Source organism: Oncorhynchus tshawytscha, linkage group LG07 (genome assembly GCF_018296145.1).
Source record: "Oncorhynchus tshawytscha isolate Ot180627B linkage group LG07, Otsh_v2.0, whole genome shotgun sequence".
In the NCBI taxonomy this organism is placed as follows: domain Eukaryota; kingdom Metazoa; phylum Chordata; class Actinopteri; order Salmoniformes; family Salmonidae; genus Oncorhynchus; species Oncorhynchus tshawytscha.
Window position 1 is genome coordinate 46056075 of NC_056435.1, and position 23795 is coordinate 46079869.

The following is a 23795-nucleotide window of genomic DNA, read 5'->3' on the forward strand; positions in this document are numbered from 1 at the left end:
AGGCTGAGGCTCTCATGATAATCTGCCTTCATTGTAAGCAATTGCTTGCTAATTAATTTTGCAGTTTTCAAGTGTGGTGCTCTGTGTCCAAATGCTCCATCCTCAAAACCTTCACTCTCTCTCCAGTAGTAGGGATAGTTTTTATCATCTGTTGCAATAGCAGCTAATGGATGCTCTGATAAAAGTATTTTCACTGAAACGTTGGTGTTGGTGTGAGATCCATTACATTGTTAGTGGAGCATCCAAGATCACCAGTGTGCTGGATGTGTGTTTTTTTTCCCCTAGCTTTCCTAGCTAATGGATGTGTGTCATGTCGTTGACGTGTTTCAGGGATGTTTCTGCTCTGTTTTGATGCAGATAACTAGGGAGAAAAGAAGTGTAGTTAAAGCACAGTCTTTATCTCTTGTCCATTCTCATGTCGGTCTGTCTCTGTCTAGAAGGCTTCCAGCACAATTATCTATTTTATTACACCATGCAGCACACTCAGTGAGAAGTAATGATATCAAATCTGAGAAAATGTACAGGTTGGAAGCAAGTGTTCTTCACTCTCTGTGTGTGCTGCTGGGTTTGCATGTGGTTAGTAGTAGGGATGCACAATGTATGCGGTGAGCATATTGGAATCGTACGATATTAGCTAAAAATGCCAACATCGGTTATGGCCTGATGTCTAGTTTAACTCCGACGTTAAAAACCGATGTCACAGCTACCGTGTAGCGGTATTTATTAGAGAGGGGTAAAGAAAGATTTTGTTTGGGCACCAGGCAGGTATTAACCATGCCGAAAGGAAAAGAGTAGAATAGAGTACCACTACCAGACCCACACACATCAGCAGAAGAGACTGCCTAGAGTGTAGCCTGTTTACCAGATAGCCAGTGGAGAGAAAAGAGAATACACACCCTATAAAACCCACATCACAGCACAGGGGTAACCCAAACAAGAATACCTCATACAATAATAATAATAATAATAATAATAATGGCAGAGCAATTTAACAGCAACTTCATACAAGAAAGAACCCAGTCATCAACAGAGGATTTGCAGTAATCTGTATTATCTTCCAGTGGAGGAGTGCAGAGGGTATGAATGTGGGGGGTGTTCATAGACACAAAAGGCCTTAAAAATGTCCACAATCTTCTCAGCCATATGTCATTAGTACACCCCACCTCAATACAGTTCAAATAACAATACACAACTTGCAAGCAACCTCCCTTTTAACTAAAATGTCCACCCAAATACTTCTGGGAAGTGCATTTGAAAAATAGAGAGTCTGTTGCAGGGTGAAGCACTGGGATGACAGAGGGAAGAGAAAGAGAGAATGAGAACAAGAGAGATCTTAGCTGTGGTCTTCATGTGTGCTGGTGTACTGTCTGACTGTCCGATGGATTGTATGTTAAAGCTTCGCAAAAATGTTGTTACTAATCCATGCGATCCATAACGGGCGCGGCCCCAAACGAAAACCACCACAACCTAGAGCGATTACACCGATGATTGAGTTAAATACTTTATAAACTACACACGCTGAAAACAAACAAAACTTCTACAGCACAATCAAACTGTCGTGCCACCCAAGAGCTCCTCCCCAAAGAGCTGGAAGAGCTGTCTTTATTTCCTCCTTCCTTACTGCTCATGCGCTCTTAAAGTGGCAGCGCACGGTGAAGGCTCCATGCAGATTCCATGCCACAACCGTGCATACCTATATAACGTAGGTATATGACGTAATGACGGCATTTAAAATTTTGCACTACACGTGCAGTACAGCATTCCTAACCTAGCCCACAATGTCTGCTGTGTGGATCGAGCAGTCAACAAGTCGAGCAGTCATTTTAAAGAGTAAGTCAATTTCAGGGAGACAACTCAATCCATTATAGCCACGATAATGAAATTCATTCCCCTTGACAATCAACCGTTCTCTGTCATGGTTGATGTTGGCTTTCGCCGACTGGTCGAGCACTGGTACACACTACCAAGTGCGCTATTTTTCAGATGTTGCCCTACCGGAGTTACACAGTAATAGCGTCATTGCTATTAGCTTCACAATATACATACTATGGAATGCCGTTTTGGTCTTTGAGTGTCAAAAAAGATACAGTAGCACTGTCAAAGCTGTACAAAAAAGTCTGCAAACACCGGCCACAAACGATGTGTTTACAATACCACGTTGGTAATAAAGCATTACTTGTTCAACCGCAACTTCTGGGGTAGCTAGCTTTAGCTTGGTACCTAGCTAGCACCAATACAACCAGCCTGAGAATAATGACGAGTAGAAACTGCAGTCATTTTCATTATTTTCAGCAATGATTTAGGAATCCTTATGAGTAAGTATTTGCTAGGTTGCCACTAGTGCGACTCGACTGGACCGGGTTATGTGTTGTAAAACTAGCAACAATAAGGATTAGGCACAATAGTGGAATTTGTGGTTTGCCTTCAAAATAAAAGATGTCATTGACAGTGATGCAAATCAATACTAATATTGAAATGATGACATACTTTCATTTTTAAAACTAACCACAAAGTCCACTATTGTGGCTAATCCTTATTGTGGCTAGCTTCACATAGATGGCTCCAACCACCATTAATCAAATAAGAACTCTTCTAAATTAGGGTTATTTTAGATGATGACACCTAGCTATATAGTTAGCTAGCTAACTATATAGCTACTTAAACAGATGTCCCGTTGCTTTGTTTTTGGAGAAGAACATTGTTTGCATCCATGAACTAACTAGCTTTTTTTTATGAACAGCACCGTAGGTGCATGAGACACATTTACAGGCATCATAGCATACGTGTCAATGAATCATTGTGACATATAAAATATGAGTCATAGTGTAATAACTACGTAAATGATGTATGAACGCTTTAAATTATTACGTGACATGCGGTCATATTCAGGTCCTGATTGGCCACCAGACTTATTTGACACGTCAAATAGTGTTATTTGACGTGTATCTTTTTTGACAAGCAAAGACCCAAACAGCATTCCGTAGAAATCCTGGTTGAGAATGAAACGGCTGAACAATGAACAACGAAATAGCACAGTAAGTAAGTGAAAGAAATAGGTTTTGATGATGTTTTCCTGGTAATGGGGACATACGTAAATGGCAACAAAATAAATGTTGTGTGTGTCTGTAACCTTTATTTAACTAGGCAAGTCAGTTAAGAACACATTTTTATTTACGATGACGGCCCGGATGACACTGGGCCAATTGTATGCTGACCTATGGGACTCCCAATCATGGCCAGATATGATACAGCCTGGATTCGAACCAGGGACTACAGTAATGCCTCTTGCACTGAGATGCAGTGCTTTAGACCGCTGCGTCCATGTGTGTTTTAACTATTTCACTGTATTAGACTGGTTAAAAGGCCGGTAAAATTTTAAATATCTGTATCGCTGTTTTTGGAGGCAAGGAAAATATCTGTATCGGCCAAAAATGTCACATCGGTGCATCAGTAGTTAGTAGTTATCACTGATACACTGCACCTCGAGATCAGGCTCATTGTCCAGACTAGGGAGTTTTCACACTAAGCATACCAGTCTTTGGTTTGTACAGTAGCCTGCGTATTCTGTCAGGGAGGTAGTTCTGGCCTCCGGTTCAGTTGAATGGCTGTTGTTGTGGATGTCAGTCCTATATATCAACCATAGCATGTTGGTTAAATAATCTATAAAGCATTCCTTCGTTATAATACATAGGACGAGATAAGAATGTAAAGGCGCATGGGTGAATTGTAGTGGGAATGGCTGGGTAGATAAGCACAGTGTGGGAAGAGTAGATATTTTCTTATCAGACTTCACAGCTCGATATGAAGAGAGCTTTCCTCCTGTTAAGATGTGTGTATCTAGAAGCTAAAGCCTAGTTTGATCTTCAAATAGCCTGTGTTCCTATACACAACTCTGTGTCTTTAGCGCTATAGCCTGAGATCAGCTCTGTCTTTAGCTCTATAGCCTGAGATCAGCTATGTGTCTTTAGCTCTATAGCCTGAGATCAGCTCTGTGTCTTTATCTCTATAGCCTGAGATCAGCTCTGTGTCTTTAGCTCTATAGCCTGAGATCAGCTCTGTCTTTAGCTCTATAGCCTGAGATCAGCTCTGTGTCTTTAGCTCTATAGCCTGAGATCAGCTATGTGTCTTTAGCTCTATAGCCTGAGATCAGCTCTGTGTCTTTATCTCTATAGCCTGAGATCAGCTCTTTGTCTTTATCTCTATAGCCTGAGATCAGCTCTGTGTCTTTAGCTCTATAGCCTGAGATCAGCTCTTTGTCTTTAGCTCTATAGCCTGAGATCAGCTCTTTGTCTTTAGCTCTAGCCTGAGATCAGCTCTGTGTCTTTAGCTCTATAGCCTGAGATCAGCTCTGTGTCTTTAGCTCTATAGCCTGAGATCAGCTCTGTGTCTTTATCTCTATAGCCTGAGATCAGCTCTGTGTCTTTATCTCTATAGCCTGAGATTAGCTCTGTGTCTTTAGCTCTATAGCCTGAGATCAGCTCTGTGTCTTTATCTCTATAGCCTGAGATCAGCTCTGTGTCTTTATCTCTATAGCCTGAGATCAGCTCTGTGTCTTTAGCTCTATAGCCTGAGATTAGCTCTGTGTCTTTAGCTCTGCAAAAAGCCACACTTTAGACTAACCCCAGACCCATATACTTTTTACATGAGGAAACAAGATGAAATCATTTGATGAAGTAATAAGACCAATTATTGTGCAGCACAGGAGCCGCTTAAATGCCTCTTTAACCCAGAAAAACACTACATTTTCATCAATGCCTTATAAAGCTCCTGAATTATTGAGGAGCGGGTCATGTAACGGGGAGAAAAGTAACACAATCACGTCTACTATTTTGGAAGGATTATAAAGTCTTTGTTACTACTGCCAAATACAGTAACCAACATCAGCATACTGCTCATCATAATATGCTGTTCACTGGCTGCCTATTTACAGAGACATATACATAGCAACCCAATAAACATGTATTGTATAATTGTGATAACCAACATGTATCCTTGTCTAATGGTTTTTAGTCTCTTCTTTGCATGTGGTTAGAGCTATTCTTAGCCAATGCTCCACAGAGGAGTTAACAGTTAGGCAGACGTGCTGTGCTGTTTATGCTAAGCGCTCCTGTGCTGTGCTGTTTATGCTAAGCGCTCCTGTGCTGTGCTGTTCTATGCTAAGCTATAATATGCTGAATAGATTCAAAGAGGTCCACTCTGTTCTCCATATGAGAGCAGAGCCCATCTCTGTCCCAGAAGCCCCTGATTAAACCTCCAGCCCCAGACTAAGCAGGTTAACTGGAAGCATGTTTATTCCTGTGCCACCGACCATGGAAATGGATCTCCTCCAACTAGGAACACAGCGATGCAGGATTGCGATGTGGGGAAAAGGGCAGGATGAAGGAAATCCCACATCCTCCCATTGTAATTAAAAACGTTCACGCCAGGAGCACCATTTTGATTATGACAGGCCAGTTCATCTCTTTTTTTAATTTCCTCTGCGGTGGGAGGGAGATATCTGATTGCGTCCGAGGAGAAAATGAGCTACCAGGAGACAAAGAATGTACTAATCTATTTATCATTAATTAATAATGCATGTGGGTGGTATCTTTATTTATGTTTGGTTGTCAAATCAGGGAGTAATTATGGTGTGGCAGAGGGCAGGATCAGTGTGGGTGACAAATGGAACAGGCGGGGCGCCGATGGGCCGTAAATCTAACGGCCATCCATTATTCACAAGCTCTTTCTTAATGATTAAGTGGTTAGGGGGTGAACGTTATTTATAATAACGGTTACATGGAGAAAATCTGAACTCTCTGAAATGAAAATGGATGGCCCTTCAGCAAAATCTATTTTTACCTAAACCCTCCCTGAACTCTTGAAGAAAAACAAGTGACCCTCCCCCATACCCTTAATAATCATTAAAACAAAGTGGATAGCTTGAGAACATGTAAACTCAGTGTAACATTGATGTGGCAACTCTCTTATGCTCTGCTATTGCACAATTCTAATTTGTCCCTGTAGGTCACATAAAGTTATCCCCAGTAAAATGAGCCCACCACCTCCACTGCTCGCACCTAATCCAGTCCCCACCTGTGACTGAAAACAGGGGGAGAAATGCCAATTGAAAAGCTCTCTCTTAAAAATGTAGAATTCTGTGTAAAATAGCATTTACTGTTAGTGAAGTTTCTAGGTAGCAAGTTAGCATACACTAGAGCTAACTGGGCTAGTCATTGTCTAAATGACAGGAAGAAACACATTCATTGTAACTGCTTTCTTCCGTCGAAGGAGAGTCGGACCAAAATGCAGCGTGGTTAATTCGATACATGTTTAATGAAGACAAAACAAGATCAATACAAAACAACAAACGGAACATGAAAACCTATACAGCCTATCTGGTGACACAAACACAGAGACAGGAACAATCACCCAGGAAACACTCAAAGAATATGGCTGCCTAAATATGGTTCCCAATCAAAGACAACGAGAATCACCTGCCTCTGATTGAGAACCGCCTCAGGCAACCATAGACTTTGCTAGAACACCCCACTAAGCCACAATCCCAAAACCTACGAAAAAAACCCATAATATAAACACAACACAAAATAAACCCATGTCACACCCTGGCCTGACCAAATAAATATATAAACACAAAATACTAAGACCAGGGCGTGACATTCATAACCATAATGTGGCCTTTTAGGCACACTTGATGTTGTACGCCCAGCAGAGAATCAGAGATGGGGGGCAGCATAGGGCACACATGGATATACACTGAGTATACCAAACATTAGGAACACCTTCCTAATATTAACCTGTCTCCTCCCCTTCATCTACACTGATTTGAAGTGGATTTAACAGGTGACATCTATAAGGGATCATAGCTTTCACCTGGATGCACCTAGTCAGCCTGTCATGGAAAGAGCAGATTTGAGTCTGTTTATGCTGCTCCATTCTATAAAGGTCATTGTTTTGTATACTCAGTGCATAGCCTAATAAGCAACTCATTATAAAACACTGAGAAATAATCAGAAATGTCATCAGTAACAAGTTATGTGACCCTACACTATTTATTTAACCTTTATTTAACTAGCCAAGTCAGTTAAGAACAAATTCTTATTTACAATGACAGCCTACCGGGTAATAGTGGGTTAACTGCCTTGTTCAAGGGCGGAACGACAGATCCCACTATGTCGAACGAACATATTATCTGTCACCGTTTATAAAATTGTACCGAAAGTTTCCATCACAGCTATCATGATAAAAAAAATTTATACAGTATGACTTTACTAGCATAAACCACATTTCCATCCACAGTCTCTCTCTCTAATGGATGCATTCCATTGGAGCTGTTCATCCATTAAGGTGTGTGTGTGGTAGTGTGATCGTCTGTTGTGTCCTGAAGCTGTGGAGGTCTAGTAGGTTAATTACTTTCTCAATAGAAGATATCTCTCAGCTTTCATGTCATCTTTATCAGTCACAACAACACCAGCACACACACACTACAGCAAGTCCTGATACGTCCAGAAAATATGCCCTATAATTTGAACACTATTGGTGCCTTTAGAGAGGATTTGTAGTGACATTTGCGAAATGCCTTTACAAATCACCTCTGCTCTGTGTTGGTCCCTGCCATTGGTAAACCAATGTAATTCATCCTTATTTGTATTCACCTTGATTTTTGAATGACTTCTATTTTTGTGAGATGGACTGTAATTCATATCAGGCTTTAAATAGCCGCTTGACAATAACCGGGCTCGGGATAATGCTAGCGGCAAAGCGGTTTGTAACAGAGTCTCAGCAAACCATTACCTCCTGCAATAGTGGTAAATTCTTCTCTACCGGTTATATTCACAGGAAATAATGACTTGTTGAGTCAAAAATTATTATGCCATCAGATTGTAATCAACATAATTCACTGTATCCCCAAGTATTTTACAGTGACTGGCTTCTCTGCTGTGTTTCAGTGACTGGCTTCTCCGGTGTGTGTTTCAGTGACTGGTTTTGTTTGTGTTTCAATGAGCTGTTGAGCTGTACACTAATGCCATCATGGGGAAAGAAATCTTCTTGATTGTTCTATCAGAGCAATGCTATTAGAGATATCAGAGACAACTAATGCAGCTAATATGTATTATCTAGTATGATTTGACAGATAAAATAACAATCTTAGTAAACGCTTCCCTCTGCCTGTCACAGTGATGCCACAGTATCTATCATATACTACAGGAGTGTTGCTGAAGTTTGAAGAGAAATGCCTCTCATTTCTCCTTGTGTACTCATCCGACCCACGCAATAAAAGTTTGCATATGGCAGTAGCCCTGGGGGCTGGGGGGGTTTATGTGTACCAGGTGATTCATACCACGGAGGAGCAGAACTAGCTAGCTACATACGTACTTTACCCAGGATAAGATTAAAACTAGTGATGCACCGATATGACATTCTTGGCCGATACTGATATCCGATATTTTCCTTTCCAACAAAAAAATATATACCGATAACCGATATTAAAACATTTTGCGGCCTTTTAATCATTCTAGTACAGTTAAACAGGTAACACACACACGGACACAGCTGTCTAAGGCATGGCATCTCCGTGCAAGAGGCGTCACTACAGTCCCTGGTTCGAATCCAGGCTGTATCACATCCCGCTGTGTTTGGGAGTCCCATAGGGCGGCGCACAATTGGCCCAGCGTCGTCTAGGGTAGGCCGTCATTGTAAATAATAATTTGTTATTAACTGACTTGCCTAGTTAAATAAAGGTTACACACACACCACAATGACCAAAAAGTTATTTTGGTGGCATTTACGTATGTCCCCATTACCAGTAAAACATCATCAAAACCTATTTCTTTCACTTACTTACTGTGCTGTTTCGTTGTTCATTTGTTCAGTCGTTTCATTCTCAACCAGGATTTCTATGGAACGCCGTTTGGGTCTTTGCTTGTCAAAAAAGAAAACAATGACCAGTAGATAACCCTATTTGTCGTGTCAAATAAGCTTGTTGACCAATCAGGGCCTGAATATGACTGCACGGCACATAATAATTTAATGCATTCATTCATTTTTTATGTAGTTATTACACATTGATTACACTATCACTTGTATTTTATGTTACAATGATTCATTGATGCTGGTAAAGTTGTCTCGCGCACCCACAGTGCTGGACATTTTTTTTAAAGCTAGTTAGCTCATGGATGCAAACAATGTTCTTCCCCAAAAACATAGCAAAAGGACATCTGTTTCAGTAGCTATAGTTAGCTAGCTAACTATATAACTAGGTGTCATCATCTAAAATAACCCTAATTTAAAAGACAGTTTTTATTTGATTAATGGTGGTCGGACTCATCTATGTGAAGCTAGCCACAATAAGGATTAGCCACAATAGTGGACTTTAATAAAAGTATGCCAGTCGAGCCTTACTAGCCAGATTAAGCTAGCTGGCTGGTTGTAACGTTATCTTTGGGCAACAGAGTTAAGTAGCTGGCTAGCTAGTTATTTACAGGAACTGAAGTTCAATTTCAATAGGCGAACAACAAGTGGCAACCTAGCTAATACTTACTCACACGGATTCCTAAATCATTGGTAAGAATAATGAAAATGACTGCAGGTTCTACTGGTCAGTTTTCAGAATGGTTGTATTGGTGCTAGCTAGTTACCCCAGAAGTTGCGGTTGAACAAATGATGCTTTATTACCAATGCGGTATTGTAAACACATCGTTCATGGACGGTGTTTGCTTGTTTGCATAGCTTTGACAGTGCTACTGTATCTTTTTTGACACGCAAAGACCCAAACGGCGTTCCATAGTATGTATATCTTGAAGCTAATAGCAGTGATGCTACTACTGTGTAACTCCGGTAGGTCAACATCTGACAAATAGCGCACTTGCTAGTGTGTACCGGTGCTCGTCCAGTCGGTGAAAGCCAACATCACCCACGACAGAGAACAGTTGATTGTCAAGGGCAATAAATTCCATTATCTTGGCTTTAACGGATTTCGTCTTTGAGTTGTCTCGCTGAAATGTTCTTTCAAATGAAATTCGATTTGTTGACTGCTCGATCCACACAGCAGACATTGTGGGCTAGGTTATGAATGCTGTGTTGCACGTGTAGGGCAACGTTTTACGTGGCGTCATTACGCCATGTACCTACGTTATATAGGTATGCACGTCAGCTTTGACATCGGTTTTGCACATCGGCGTTAAAATAGACATCGGTCGATACCGATGTTGGCATTTTTAGCTAATATCGTCCGATTCCAATATGTTCACCGAAATATCATGCATCCCTAAAATAAACCAATCATTCCCCTCGTTCACACTGCCACTCTAGCCCAATACTTTTTTTTTATCACCAGCCCTCTCCTTCACCCCTCTCTCTCCCTCTTGTCTCCTAAAGTGAAGGGACAGCACACCTCCACAACCCACTGCCTACATCTCTTGACTATATATTTGTTAACATATTGTTATAAAAAATAAATGTATCATTTGTACAGTTCTTTATTACAAATTGTATTATTTGTCACATTTGACTGTGTAAAACCTTGCAGTACTACTTTTTTCTTTAACCTCTAGTGACTCCTCATCCCGCATGAGGGAGCGTAATCATTGACTGACACTAATTAGCATAACGCAACGGACATAAATATTCCTAGAAAATATTCCTATTCATGAAAATCACAAGTGAAATATATTGAGACACAGCTTAGCCTTTTGTTAATCACCCTGTCATCTCAGATTTTGAAAATATGCTTTACAGCCAAAGCTAGACAAGCATTTGTGTAAGTTTATCGATAGCCTAGCATAGCATTTTGTCCAGCTAGCAGCAGGTAACTTGGTCACGGAAATCAGAAAATCGTTTACCTTTGATGAGCTTCGGATGTTTTCACTCACGAGACTCCCAGTTAGATAGCAAATGTTCCTTTGCTATCTAGATTATTTTTGTAGCCGAAATAGCTCCGTTTGTTCTTCACGTTTGGCTGAGAAATCGCCCGGAAATTGCAGTCACAAAAACGCCGAAAAATATTCCAAATTAGCTCCATAATATCGACAGAAACATGGCAAACGTTGTTTATAATCAATCCTCAAGGTGTTTTTCAAATATCTATTCGATAATATATCCATCGGGACAATTAGTTTTTCAGTAGGACCGATTGGAGTAATGGCTACTTCTGTATTTTACGCGATAATCTCTCTGGGAGCCATCAGGTGACCACTTGCGCAATGTAGCCGCCTACGGGTATTCTTCAACATAAATGCGTAAAACTACGTCACAATGCTGTAGACACCTTCGTGAATATGGAGAAAGAGTAATCTGCTCAATAGGGACTCATTGGAACGCAGAGCTTTCAAAAGATGAGTCACTTCCGGATTAGATTTTTCTCAGGCTTTTGCCTGCAACATCAGTTCTGTTATCTCACAGACAATATTTTTACAGTTTTGGAAACTTTAGAGTGTTTTCTATCCTAAGCTGTCAATTATATGCATATTCTAGCATCTTGTCCTGACAAAATATCCCATTTACTACGGGAACGTTTTTTTCCAAAAATGAAAATACTGCCCCATAGTCACAAAAGAAGTGAGGTGGATATAAATTGAAATGTGATTGTTTATCTCTGAAATGAAACTATCTAGTGGTAGGTTTCAAACAAATACATGTCTGTCGATAAACAACCCCATGCCATAATTAGATACTTAAAAAACACACCAATCTGTTTTAGAAGTTCTTTAAACAAAAAAAGCGAATTTATTAACAAGTATGAAAATTGATATATAGCGTTTTGGAATTAAATGTATAAACTCCCCTCTTTCATCACACATCTGCCTCCCTCCACCCTAGGAAAGTGACTATGTAGACATATGGCTCTATATAAATGAAATTCAAATGCCGCATGTGGAGGAACATATCGCACATGTCATGAATTCCTATTCACGCACCATACATACTGTATACAGTATAATAGTGTTATGTCAGCACACTGGGAGGGTTTCATCATGTCATTCCTCTCTGATCTTCTCTTCTTCTCTTCTTGTCTGATACCTTCTGCTCATCTGCATAACACGCATAGCTTCTCATTGGAATGGACTCTTTCACATAACAGTATAGTTGAGCCCCGATGTAGCAGTAGTGGGATTGTGAGAAGCTAACGGCTCCCATTTTAAACCTGCAGAAACATGGTGATCATTGGGTTTTTGGAATTCAAGGACAACAAAACAGGTTGGCTTGAGAAACCTAATGTGCTGCTTTCTTTGGAAGGGTAAAGTTCTTCTACATGTGTCTCGAGGTTGTCCCTCTAAGGCAGCAATTTGCCCCTGCTCTAAGGATGATTCCATTTGCTGAGACTTATCCTCAATCAAAGGTCAGTATGTGCTGCTTTACAGTATGGATCATAGTACTTGTGGAATATCGGTACATATCAATCCTCATGTTGACTACCTCACCACAGTGAATGAGGTTATACAGCATATTGATGCTGTGAAACTTTTTTTGTTGTTTTATTAGTCCTTTAATTAAAAAAAAAATGGCTGATGTCTTTGTTCCAGACAAAAGAGATTGGCTCATTAAATGTAGTGTTTGTGTGTGTGCGGGCATGTGCGCTCATCTCTCACACAGCCTTGTTCCAATCAGGGTGTGCTGGATAAGCAAACTGCCTAGCTTTAAACATTAATGAGCAGAGAGTGAAATAAAGGTTTAAAGCAGGGGGCAATCTTATACCTCTGGAAAGAGTCTCTTTCAGGACTGTTTTGTGTTGCACTCTAGAGTGGGAGAGGAGAGAAATTAGCTTAAAATCAGTTAAATGGTTCACAGCTCTGTTTATTGTTATGGGAGAAACGCAGGGCTTAGTGATGTGGTACATGGTCAAGCTGACAAGTCTTTCTGGTCAACAGCAGCTGTCTTTAGAGAAGGACGTAGTCTTTCTTTAGAATAACTCACCCTACATTGTTGAGATAAGTGCTTTTTGTATACAGAATGGCTGAGCCTTAGAAAAGCTCAGGATTGGAGGGCAGATCTGACAAAATAGACTGCCTCTTGCCAATGGGAATCAAACATGCAGTTTGAACTCTCTTTCTCTGTCTCGCTCTCTCTCACCCACAGGAGAGGCAACTCCATGCCTGGCCATTCATTGAGATCAATACAGGGGACCTAACGCACTACATTGCTCCGCTGTCCTCCCAGAGCGGCTTCCACCACACTGGCTTCGTTGTGCCCGAGCTCGTCACACAGACAGTGGCCAAGACACCGGAGACAGAGGAGTCCTTGGACCAGGACAGAGGGATGGATATTTCAGGTACTCTAAGCCCTTCTTCCTCCCATACAACCACTGACATTGACCAACCAGGTGTGTTGGGAAAGTTTAACTAACACCAAATATCTTTTAAGTTCTCATTCAACCTACCCAACCACAGATGCGTTTTAGCTAGTTTCAGCAAGAAAATAAGAGTGGATGGCCAGTAATGGAAAGAGAGACAAAAGCATTGAACAGCTTGTTCCACTAAGAGGTTTGTTTGAATTACTTCAGCTAGATGGAGTTTGTAGAGATTTAGCTCTACAGCTCTAGTCTATCCAAAGGTGCGGCTGTGTGTGAGATATAAAGAACCAACAGACAGCCAGGATGAGCCTGCAGGTATTTGGTGCCCCACCGTGTTGATCCTACCCAACAGCCCCTGGAATTGTTCTGTCACTGTGAGTATGTTTCTTCAAGTGAGGTGTTTTTTTAGACCCGCCATTACTCTCTTAAACTTGACAGGGCCTTTAGGTTAGCACAGCGGTGATATTGACTTTGTCTTTGCACAAATACTTTTAAGAGAAGCATTGGGGTGTGTGTGTGTGGATAAGGCTGTGTGGGTTGGAGGTGTAGGTATAGACTGAGATGGCTCGTCTGAGAAGAGGAGACACAGAGGGTATGAGGAAACAAGGGCTCACAGAGGCTGTGTCTCTAACCGCTCTTCTTCATAAAGTACACCCCTTTCGTTTATCAGATGCTCTGTATTATGGGGGTTATTGTCTTTCCTTTGTTCTGTCCATTCATGTAATGATGTCTGGGTGGGTTCAGAACTGATTACCATGTTTAGTCTCTGCCATCGGTCACTGAGGAGTGCAGTGCCAGTCTGTTGATGATGACATAGACAGTACCCCCCCCCCCCCCCAGAATTGAGACAAAATGGTGTTCTTTGGTAGAATTGAATATGTGGATGACAAAATATTTTGGATTTGTTCAATCAACAGACTTCAGAAAACCCAACTGAGTTCAGTTCACTGATAGTTTTCTCTGAGTTTACTCTCCCTCTCTCCTTCCTCCTTTACCTCTCTCTCTCTCCCTGCCCCCTCATCTCTCTTCACCTCTCTCTCGCTCTTTCTCTCTTTCTTTCTCTCTTTGCTTGGCCCAGTCAAATAGTGTGGACTTCTGGTGGTGTGGGAGTTTGTCTGGTGTACTGTGTTGTGACGACATGACATGAGGATTTTTCACTTAAACGCTAAATCTAAGTTGCTTCAATAATCAATCTGTCAGTCCCCCAGCAGATCTTGTTGAAGCATGCACTTTCTATATCAATTAGTTTACACAGTGGGTCAGCACAGTTCTGTAATACAGAAGGTGTGTGTGTGTGTGTGTGTGTGTGTGTTTTGGGGGGTGGTTTACAGATGCTGCACATTATGCTCCTATATTTGGGATAATAGTCACTCTGGATTCACCAGTAAAGCAGAAATTCATCCTCCTCTTTAGAGAGAGATCCAGACTGGCTTGTTGTTTGTTCTCATAATGAGAGACGGCTCAATCAGTGGTGCTGAGCTGTGTCTGATAGACCAGCCCTGGAAATCAAACTCCAAACAGACCTTCCTGTGTCTGACAGACCAGCCCTGGAAATCAAACTCCAAACAGACCTTCCTGTGTCCGATAGACCAGCCCTGGAAATCAAACTCCACACAGACCTCCCTGTGTGTGGCCAGCCAGCCTATGACTCAAACACACTGCCTTGCATGGGTGGGCTTGAGGGGTGGCTGTACTTGTACTGTACTGTACACGCATCACTGCAGTACTGTGTGCTCAAGGTCCCTCTAGAGAAATGACAATACAAATCATGTGCTCTTTACATATGATGATGATCTGACGATCACTGCTATGTAAATAACTGCTTATTTCATAAATCACAAGAGACATAAATAAGGATACAAGTAGAAACAATAGGTGTTTTTTTTTAAAGAAGTTTTATCTCTGTCAATTGTTATTTTTTTATTTAACCTTTATTTAACTAGGCAAGTCAATTAATAACAAATTATTATTTACAATGACAGCCTAGGAACAGTGGGTTAATTGTCTTGTTCAGGGGCAGAACGACAGATATTTACCTTGTCAGCTCTGGGATTCGATCTAGCAACCTTTTTGTTACTGGCCCAACGCTCTAACCACTAGGCTACCTGGCACCTCAATGAGATGATTAGTATTCTCTGCAGGTCTTACTACTGTACCTCAGGGGACCTGTTTCACCAAGTGTGCCCGTGTGAGGAGGATGTGCGTTTGCATGTCCTCCATTCATTTCATTGCGCCAGGAAGGTATTTATTTTAACACCGTGAACATTGCAGACTGCGTATTCACAGATGCTGGATTGTGAGGAATTGCTAGCCCCGACTGGGTGTTTCATTTTGGAGCACAAACTCAGGAGATAATATTTACCATGTCGAGGGTAGTTATGGAACATTACGTTTTCCTCCTATTCCTAGCTCCAACTTCGAAACTATGGGATCATGCAGTGAAGAGCACCAAATAAGCTTCATCTGTCCTTGATGAACAATAGTCTGTTCTCATAGAGCTTGTTGTGCTGAACTGAGGTCTGGGTCTATATGACATCATCATTACCCTCCAGAAGTATTACATAAATGGCTTCAGTATAATTTAGTTCTACTGAATGTAATTTATTTATAATTGCTGTGTAATTACACAACAATTGCTACATTTTCTATGTGATTGTTATACAATTAGGCCTACATATGATTGTGTTGTTATAACCCCTCTCCAAACTCCCAGCTTGCCTCAGTCTTGTCTCTCTAATTATCTCCTGCTCTCCTTCTTTATAGTGTAACTCTCAACCTCTTATTTAGCCTTTGTCCAACCCCTTCAAATGTTGAAGTTGTGGGTGGGGGGAATTGCTCATAACTATTAATTTTGGGGGTGGATAAATGTAGTTGTTCCTGATCCCAACACTTTCTCACTAAAGTATAGTTACCAGACGTCCACTGGCATGCTCTGATAATACAACTACGTGCATCAGGAGTAAATAAGACTCTGATGTCTATTGCCACTTGCGCTGTAAATTTGAATCCCCTATGCGGCACAAGAAAAATCTTTGAAATGTGAATTCACATTTATTGCGGTATTGTGTTGGGAATCCGCATTGCAGTATTTACGCAGTAGCTCTTTTTCCAATGGTTAAAATGAACTCACAGATTGGTCTTGGGTACGATATGGAACCTACAACTACTACCAGGGCAACCCCACTCACACTTATGCTATCACTTTTCAGAATTAGAAGTGTGTGGGCATGGGATGAATATTGTAAATAAAGGATTTGAAAAATAAATATATCTACCCCATGTGGTGTTAGAATTCACAACCGTTGAACTGTCTTAGCAGACTGCGCCACCAATCAGGCATAGTGGTTGGGAAAAAAATACAATGAATTGACATGACTACCATTATCATCTATTTCTTGTTATGATAGAGGTATCTATGAATCTAAAAGTATGATCCTCATAGCCTACATGGTTTGTTTTCTTCGTAAAAGCACATAGATGTGTATGAAACGGTAAGCAAAAACGTTGAATTTGGTCATATGTGTTAATGTGCCTTATTGCCTTTAGAATTTTGTGTAATGTCAGTAGTCAAGTCAAGGAAGCCTCATGCAAAATATATGTGACTCGTTTCAAGAAACTAGGCATTTGTCGTGGATCACTACTTCACAGGAGAGCCATTTGAATGTAAACTCTTTTTTTTATCACAAAGTATTTTCTGACAGAAATTCCTTCTGGAACATGCAAACTTTCATGTGCCTTAATAACAAACGTGTATGCCATCAGTAAATAAGAATACAATTGTTAAATTACGAGCCTAGTTGGTCAGCAACTTTCCCACTAGCCATGATTGGCTGAGACAATGAGTGGGCTGGACATGCCGAGAGAGGAGTTCAGATTGGTTTTCCATATAAAGGGCTTCTGTCTATTTGAGCTGGTGAGTCTGTGTTGGTAATCCTGTCGAACGTGACTTAAAAAAAATATGTATCGTGTAGTGAAGCTGCATACATGTTGATCTCCACTTTCTGGAGGATCAAGTTTTCAAATCAATGGAATTATAGTATGATTGCTAAAGAGATGGTGAAAACACCTGTCTACGGATTACATCTTCAAACTAAGGGCAACCATGGCATGGCATCCGTGACAGAGAGACATGTCCATCGTGCATGATGATGTAAGATAGTCTAGCTAGCTACGTTTTCAGATATGACATATTTCTAATTTTGACAGTGGTTTAATTTCAAGCTAAAGCGTACTGTTAGCTAGCTAGCTGACGTTAGCTGACTGGCTTGCTATCTAGCGTTACGTGTATGATGTTATTATTCGTATCTCTGAGCCATTTGCTTGACTAGTTAGAGCCTAATGTTAGCTAGCTAACATTAGACCTGGTTGGTTAGCTACCACTACCAGCAGATTCATGTGAGGCGTAGTAATGTCTTGAGTTGGCACAATGTTCATTGTTGTTTAACTAGTTAACGTTATGTGACTTACATGTTGTATGATCTTACACGTTGTTTACCGAGCTAGGGTCATTGTTTACCTAGCTAGCTAGCTACATGTCTTAAGCTAAAGTGTACTGTTAGCTAGCTAACTTTAACTGGCTGACTCCCTAGCTAACGTTACATGTATGATGTTATTATTTGTATCCCAGAGCCGTTTGCTTGGCTAGTTAGAGCCTAATGTTAGCTAGCTAACATTAGACCTGGTTGGTTAGCTCCCAGCAGATTCATGCAGGATAGTAACGACATGATTTGGCACTATGTTCATTGTTGTTTAACTAGCTAACATTAGCTGGCTGGCTCGCTAGCTAACATTACGTGACGTGTGTGATCTTACGTGACGTGTGTGATGTTTACCTAGATAGGTTCATTTTTTTACCTAGCTAGCAAGATACATGTCTTAACAAAAGACTCCACTATGCAAGTAACCATTTTGGGTGCGTTCGTAAATTCAGTCTGAGTATGCCAGAGCGAAGGATAACTGATGAATTTACAAACACACAACACTCATTGAATTTGGCTGGTGTCAGTAAATGTTGGCAAAATAGCGTAATGAAATTGTTGCCAGCAGGGCTGGTTAGGCTGTTTTCATGTTATCCAGAGGTTCACAAATCATCGGCCAGAGCATCAAGTGTGCGCTCTGAACACTCCAAGAGCGAAACGAGATGGGTGGAGGATGTGAACAATGCTGAATGGGTGTAGGCAAAGAAGAACTCTTCACTAGGTATCAAAACATTCAAAGGCCATTTTCTCAAAGGTGAGTTTACAAATTTATCAACTTTCAAAACAGAATTACTTTCCCATTTTGCTACATCAGACCAATTTGAGCTGGTTGGTCACATATTGACAAACTTCACTTACCAAGACCATTGCCAAATAAGGCATGCTGTCACCTGCTTTTATAGTAAGCTTGGAGGTGGTACTAACCAGCACACATAGAAGGGAGTGTATTTCATGCCGAACCCCTCCCTTGAGAGGACATAGAGGCACCTTCTCAAAGTGCCTCTACATCACGATTTCAATGGTAGAGTTGAACCGCTAGGGGCAAAAAGAGCTAGAAAACTGTCAAAATGGTGACCAGAATCATGAAAGTTACTCTTTAAAACCCTCCTCTTGTTTCCTCTCCTCTCTTTTCCTCTCTTTTCCTCTCTTCAATCTGAAACCATTTTAAGAACAAGACCTTGATTCCATATCTAATAATCACAGTAGGCCCAATTTAGCAACTAATATAGGCAAATGTTATCTAAAACACTTTCCAAAGCATGATCTGCTTCAATTTGAGAGCTTTGTCATGACTTATTTCCAGGTGTTTGTGGGTGAAAGAAGTCAAGTTTTGTTGGAAGGGTCTTCCTGGGGGGTATACTAAATAGACCAATTATTTCTTAGTTCAGCAACTGGTAGAACAGAACCACTCTACCTGCCATTCGCCAGTACTACAGCCTGAGAATGGTCAAATACAACACATATATAATACCTCCATGGACCCACTGATAATCATCTTCTCCCTCTCATTGAGAAGGTTTACCCCTTTCATAGAAAAACTCAGGCATAATGAATATCACTGCCCAATATGCCCTTTTTAGAAATGATGGGTTTGCTGTGTATGGACTTGCTGGCTGGTAAATGGGATGTTTGTCAGCTTATTAATATGCTGTAAATAACCCCAGAGTCAGAACACCTCTCATATAGACATGGTCTCTCTGCATATTACAGACAGGCTCAGATACACTGGACCTGATAATGAGCTTGGTGAGAGATGGACAGATCTGAAGGATGTGGGACTTGTGTGAGGGGCTCAGAGACCATGTGTGTTTATTGCACTGTGGTCCCCTGTGATAAGATGGTCCATAACTCAGTGTGATGTGTAGATGGCATTTGTTTGGGGTGTGAACCCAGCAGGGGAGAGGAGAGGCTGGACCGGGGTGTCCTGTTACCCTCCAGGGACACTGACAGGAGATTAATCCTCCATTGTTCCTTAATGAATTATTAACCTCTCCAAGGCTGTTGGAAGATGATTCCATACAAAGAGAGAACCTTTTGCTGGTTCGTCAATGTAGGTGACTCTACCAAGACGTTTTTCTGCCAACTTTACCATACCGCTAACTTTTTCCCGCCTTTTCCTTATATCTGAAAGGTATCGCCGATATCAAAGCTGACATTTTTATGTCCGCCTAATGACCTAGTAATCATTTAGGTTAAGTTCTGCCAATGGCTTAGTATGAAAGGCAGCCATAACGCTGAGGCGGCATTGGCACACACTATGCTCTAAACTCCATGGCAGCACAGACCCATAACATAGACCTAATTAAACAAAAATATATGCTATTCTTTTGAAAATACAATTTATTAGGCTTGTGTTTCTTAGGATCTGCATAAACAAATAAGTAATTGATTTCGTTTTGATGGTATATATTCTCAATGGATTTATTAAAATAGAGCCCACCCACATCTGCACACCACTACTACCACTCGTCTCCGGCATGCAAACAGGAGGTATAAAGGTGTATGCTGGCAAGAATGTGGTAAAAATGGGCCTGTTGTAAGAGGATCATATAAACATTGCCCACTTTTTTACAGGCTAAATATGTAAATCCAATGTGAAAGCAATAGCCTATACATAACCTGGGGTGATCTCCTACATCACACACCTGTCACAATAGGACGATGCACATGCTTTGGATTCATGGGTTTACATAATGAGATCACATGATAGAGGTGACTGACTGGTGTCCTGTAGAATGCTTTCTTTGTCTCTTTCTTACATTAATCAATGCTGAAAAGGTCTCATTTGTGTGCCTATTTTCAGCCTGTCCATTTCTGCACAATGACCACAGAACTGGGGCCTAATTGAGATGACAGTGCTAATTGCAGTCACAATAGGCAGGAATTAGTTTCTCCGTCCCCAAAACGATACAGACAGGGAGATGGCAGAGGTCATGCTAGCTTCTTTCCATGAAAGAGATTAAGATTATTAATTCATCTTCATTCCAGGGCTGTTATAACTACACACACACACACACACACACGCAAATGCACACAAACCACTCCAATCCAATATGTCTTGGATCATGACAAACTGAGGAGGATATTATGATAAGACACTGGTGGATATTCCTCCATCAGAAAGGACTAGCAATCATAGGCTAATCAGGCTCAGCTTTTGGCACATCTTAATTACTCTGAAAGCATCATGGACCAGTTCATCATGTTATATGGAGGAAATCTCTGAAGCATTACCCTAATAGTCCATCCTGGTGATGAGTGCACATATTGTTTATTTCCTGGACCAGACAGCAGAAACCACAACCAGTTCCCCTCTGGTAAAGGAGTGAGTTGGAGAAATACTAAATGAGCAACCAAGCAGGATGCTATCGTTATATATCATGTGACTGACTTATATTGCTGTGTAGGAATGGGCCGTTATCTTTATGACCAATAATATCAGTCTCATCATTGCTTAATAGGATACGGGAGAGGAGTTGAATTTTCTGTAATGACCCATACTGATCCAACACACATGCGCGCACACACACACGTATTCACGCATGCACACACACACACACACACACACACACACACAGTATCCATGTACAGAACAGGGGTAGAGTACAGAAGCACGGCAGCATATCAAATATTCCACCACCCACTAAGATCCTCTAGCCTTCTTAGGATCTGTAATGCGGTCTTGCATACACTCATTCGTTTAAAAAACTATTCAACTGGAAGGATGTGAGTGAGAACAATGTTATTGTCGCTTGTTGCTGCCCACGTTCAAACTGGCTCAATTTTCTCAGACTCTCTTAAAAATGACAACAATGGCAGATCTGGCATTGACACCAATGAAGTCTCTGTGTGTAATGGAGCTAGTCAACTCCTATATAAGCTGTTGAGTGATATATGTAGTCAGCTTGTCTCAATTTACAGGGTAAAGTTTGTACTTGTACTGTAGCTTGCTTACCCAAATTCTATCTTTTGTCTGTTTCCCTTTTTGTAAAGTTGTTGAAGTAATTCACGAGTTTGAAGCTGGAAAGATCCCAGCCAGATAGATTAAGGAGAGTACCTTGCCAACTCTGTGCCTCTGTCTGCTCTCTCTTTCTCCTTAACATTCTCTCTCTCTCTCTCTCTCTCTCTCTCTCTCTCTCTCTCTCTCTCTCTCTCTCTCTCTCTCTCTCTCTCTCTCTCTGTCCCTCTCTCTCTGTCTCTCTTGTGTACTTGTCTTCAATTACAATAAGTAGGAAGACACAAAACACAACAGTTAATGAGTGTGGACTTAGGGCTCTATTCAATCCGTATCACAGAAGTTTAGCGGAGACTGTGTTTACTGTATGGGTTCATTGGAAATGACCTTTACATTTCTTTCACGCAATCTGTAATGCTTCAGCCATACAGATTGAATACAGCCCTTACACCTTTGTTCATGACGTCTCCACAATTACAATTCTTTTAAGTTCTGGCTCAGTAGATGGTTAGTTTTGAACTGACAACTATTCGCTGTTTCACCTGACACCTCTCTTCCTGTGGTTGCAGGTGCAGAGTCCCACAGTGATGTCAGCAGCAAGCTGAGCGGCCAGGCGCAGTCAAAGAGCACAGAGACGTCTCTGGCCCCGTCCTCCGCCTCCTCTCTGCCCCACAGGGACCAGGGGGACGGGGTCGAACAGGGGCAGGGTGGAGAGCACAGGGAGCCAAGTGAAAAGGGGCATGGGGACAGGGGCTCCAGCGAGTCAGTAGGCAGCGGCTCTTCCTTTGAGGAACTGGACTTGGTGGAAGAGATGGTGGAGGAGCTGGAGAGAGAGTTGGGGAGGGAGGAGGAAGGCCCCACAGTGAAGGAAGATGCCAGGGAAGCCCCAGTAGAGGCTGTAGCTGAGGAGAGGGAGCCTGTAGGGGATGGAGAGGAGTAGAAGAGGATGGTTGGAGCAAACTCCTCGAGTTTGATCCTTTTAAGGTGGGAGTGAGATCTCTTCAGCTAATCTTGTCTTTTATGTCAACTTGTTGGTGGATCTGTAGCCATACTATTTATCATGACAGACATGACATCTATTTCTGGACCTTTTGAACTTTCCTGTATGTTAAACTGTAATGTCTGAGTGATAATGACAAAACAAAGATGGGTTGATCAACATTAAACAGAACTGTTGTAGGAGATGATACATTCACCAGTAGAAAGTGATACACTCTTTGAGGGGACAAAAATATTGTTACAATATACTTGTGGGACTGATAAAAGTCAATATTTCTTTTGATTGAAGTATTTAAATGTTAGTAACATTGTGTCCAATATGTTTAATCATCTCCCATCATAGTAGGCACACATTTTATGTAAGATCATTTGTTTATATATAAATATAAATAATTGAATATACTGTATTTAATTGAATACAGTATAGTTTTAGACAGTGGTCACCAATCGGTCGATCGATGCATTCCTAGTTGATCACCTAACTGAAAAGCCAACGATAAAGGCTGCCACTCCTTTTTGTGTGTGTGTGTTGTGCTGTTGGTGGTATAGTAGGGACACTTGATTCAGAAGCCCTGTGCGCCGGGGAGGAGAAGTGTTCCCATTTTTAACCATTTAATTTGTCTGAAAAGACTAACTGCCTACTAACTGACCAATCGGATAGCTCAAATCATGTACCTACAGCTTCCAGGACCCCGGCCACAGTAGTTTTATACTCGCCTACATGAGATTTCATATAATTGAAAACAATGACCATAGAGAGACTGTCAAATAATACAGCAAATAGCTGATGTTTTTATGTGTGAGGTCATGTCCAAGTTTGTATTCAGCACCGTCAAACACTGTTTTTATTCAACGCTATTACAAAACATAAAATACGCTTCTCCCTGCTTCCATTCTCAATGCAGCTGCCATGAATGAGTAGCCAAGTGTATCGACAGCTCTGTGTTTTTATTATTATTTGCATCTCATCATGTCTATTTTAATATCAAGGAATATTTCACTTTCTCTGGTCATAGGAACAACATGAGTTTGCATGAGGCAGATGCAGTGTGACTCGACTTTTGCCATCAGGTGGAAG

The 23795-nt window shown here is 41.2% G+C and overlaps 1 protein-coding gene across 1 annotated transcript in view; it reads left to right on the forward strand.

Moving 5' to 3' along the window:
• Nucleotides 1-23594, forward strand: part of LOC112254643 (testis-expressed protein 264 homolog) — a 140733-nt gene extending 117139 nt beyond the window's left edge. The window contains exons 3-4 of the mRNA XM_024427369.1: nucleotides 13072-13264; nucleotides 22288-23594. Of these exons, the coding sequence (XP_024283137.1) occupies nucleotides 13072-13264; nucleotides 22288-22658 (564 nt within the window). The 3' untranslated portion in view covers nucleotides 22659-23594. The remainder of the gene's footprint in view (nucleotides 1-13071; nucleotides 13265-22287) is intronic.
• Nucleotides 23595-23795: the final 201 nt, after the last annotated feature.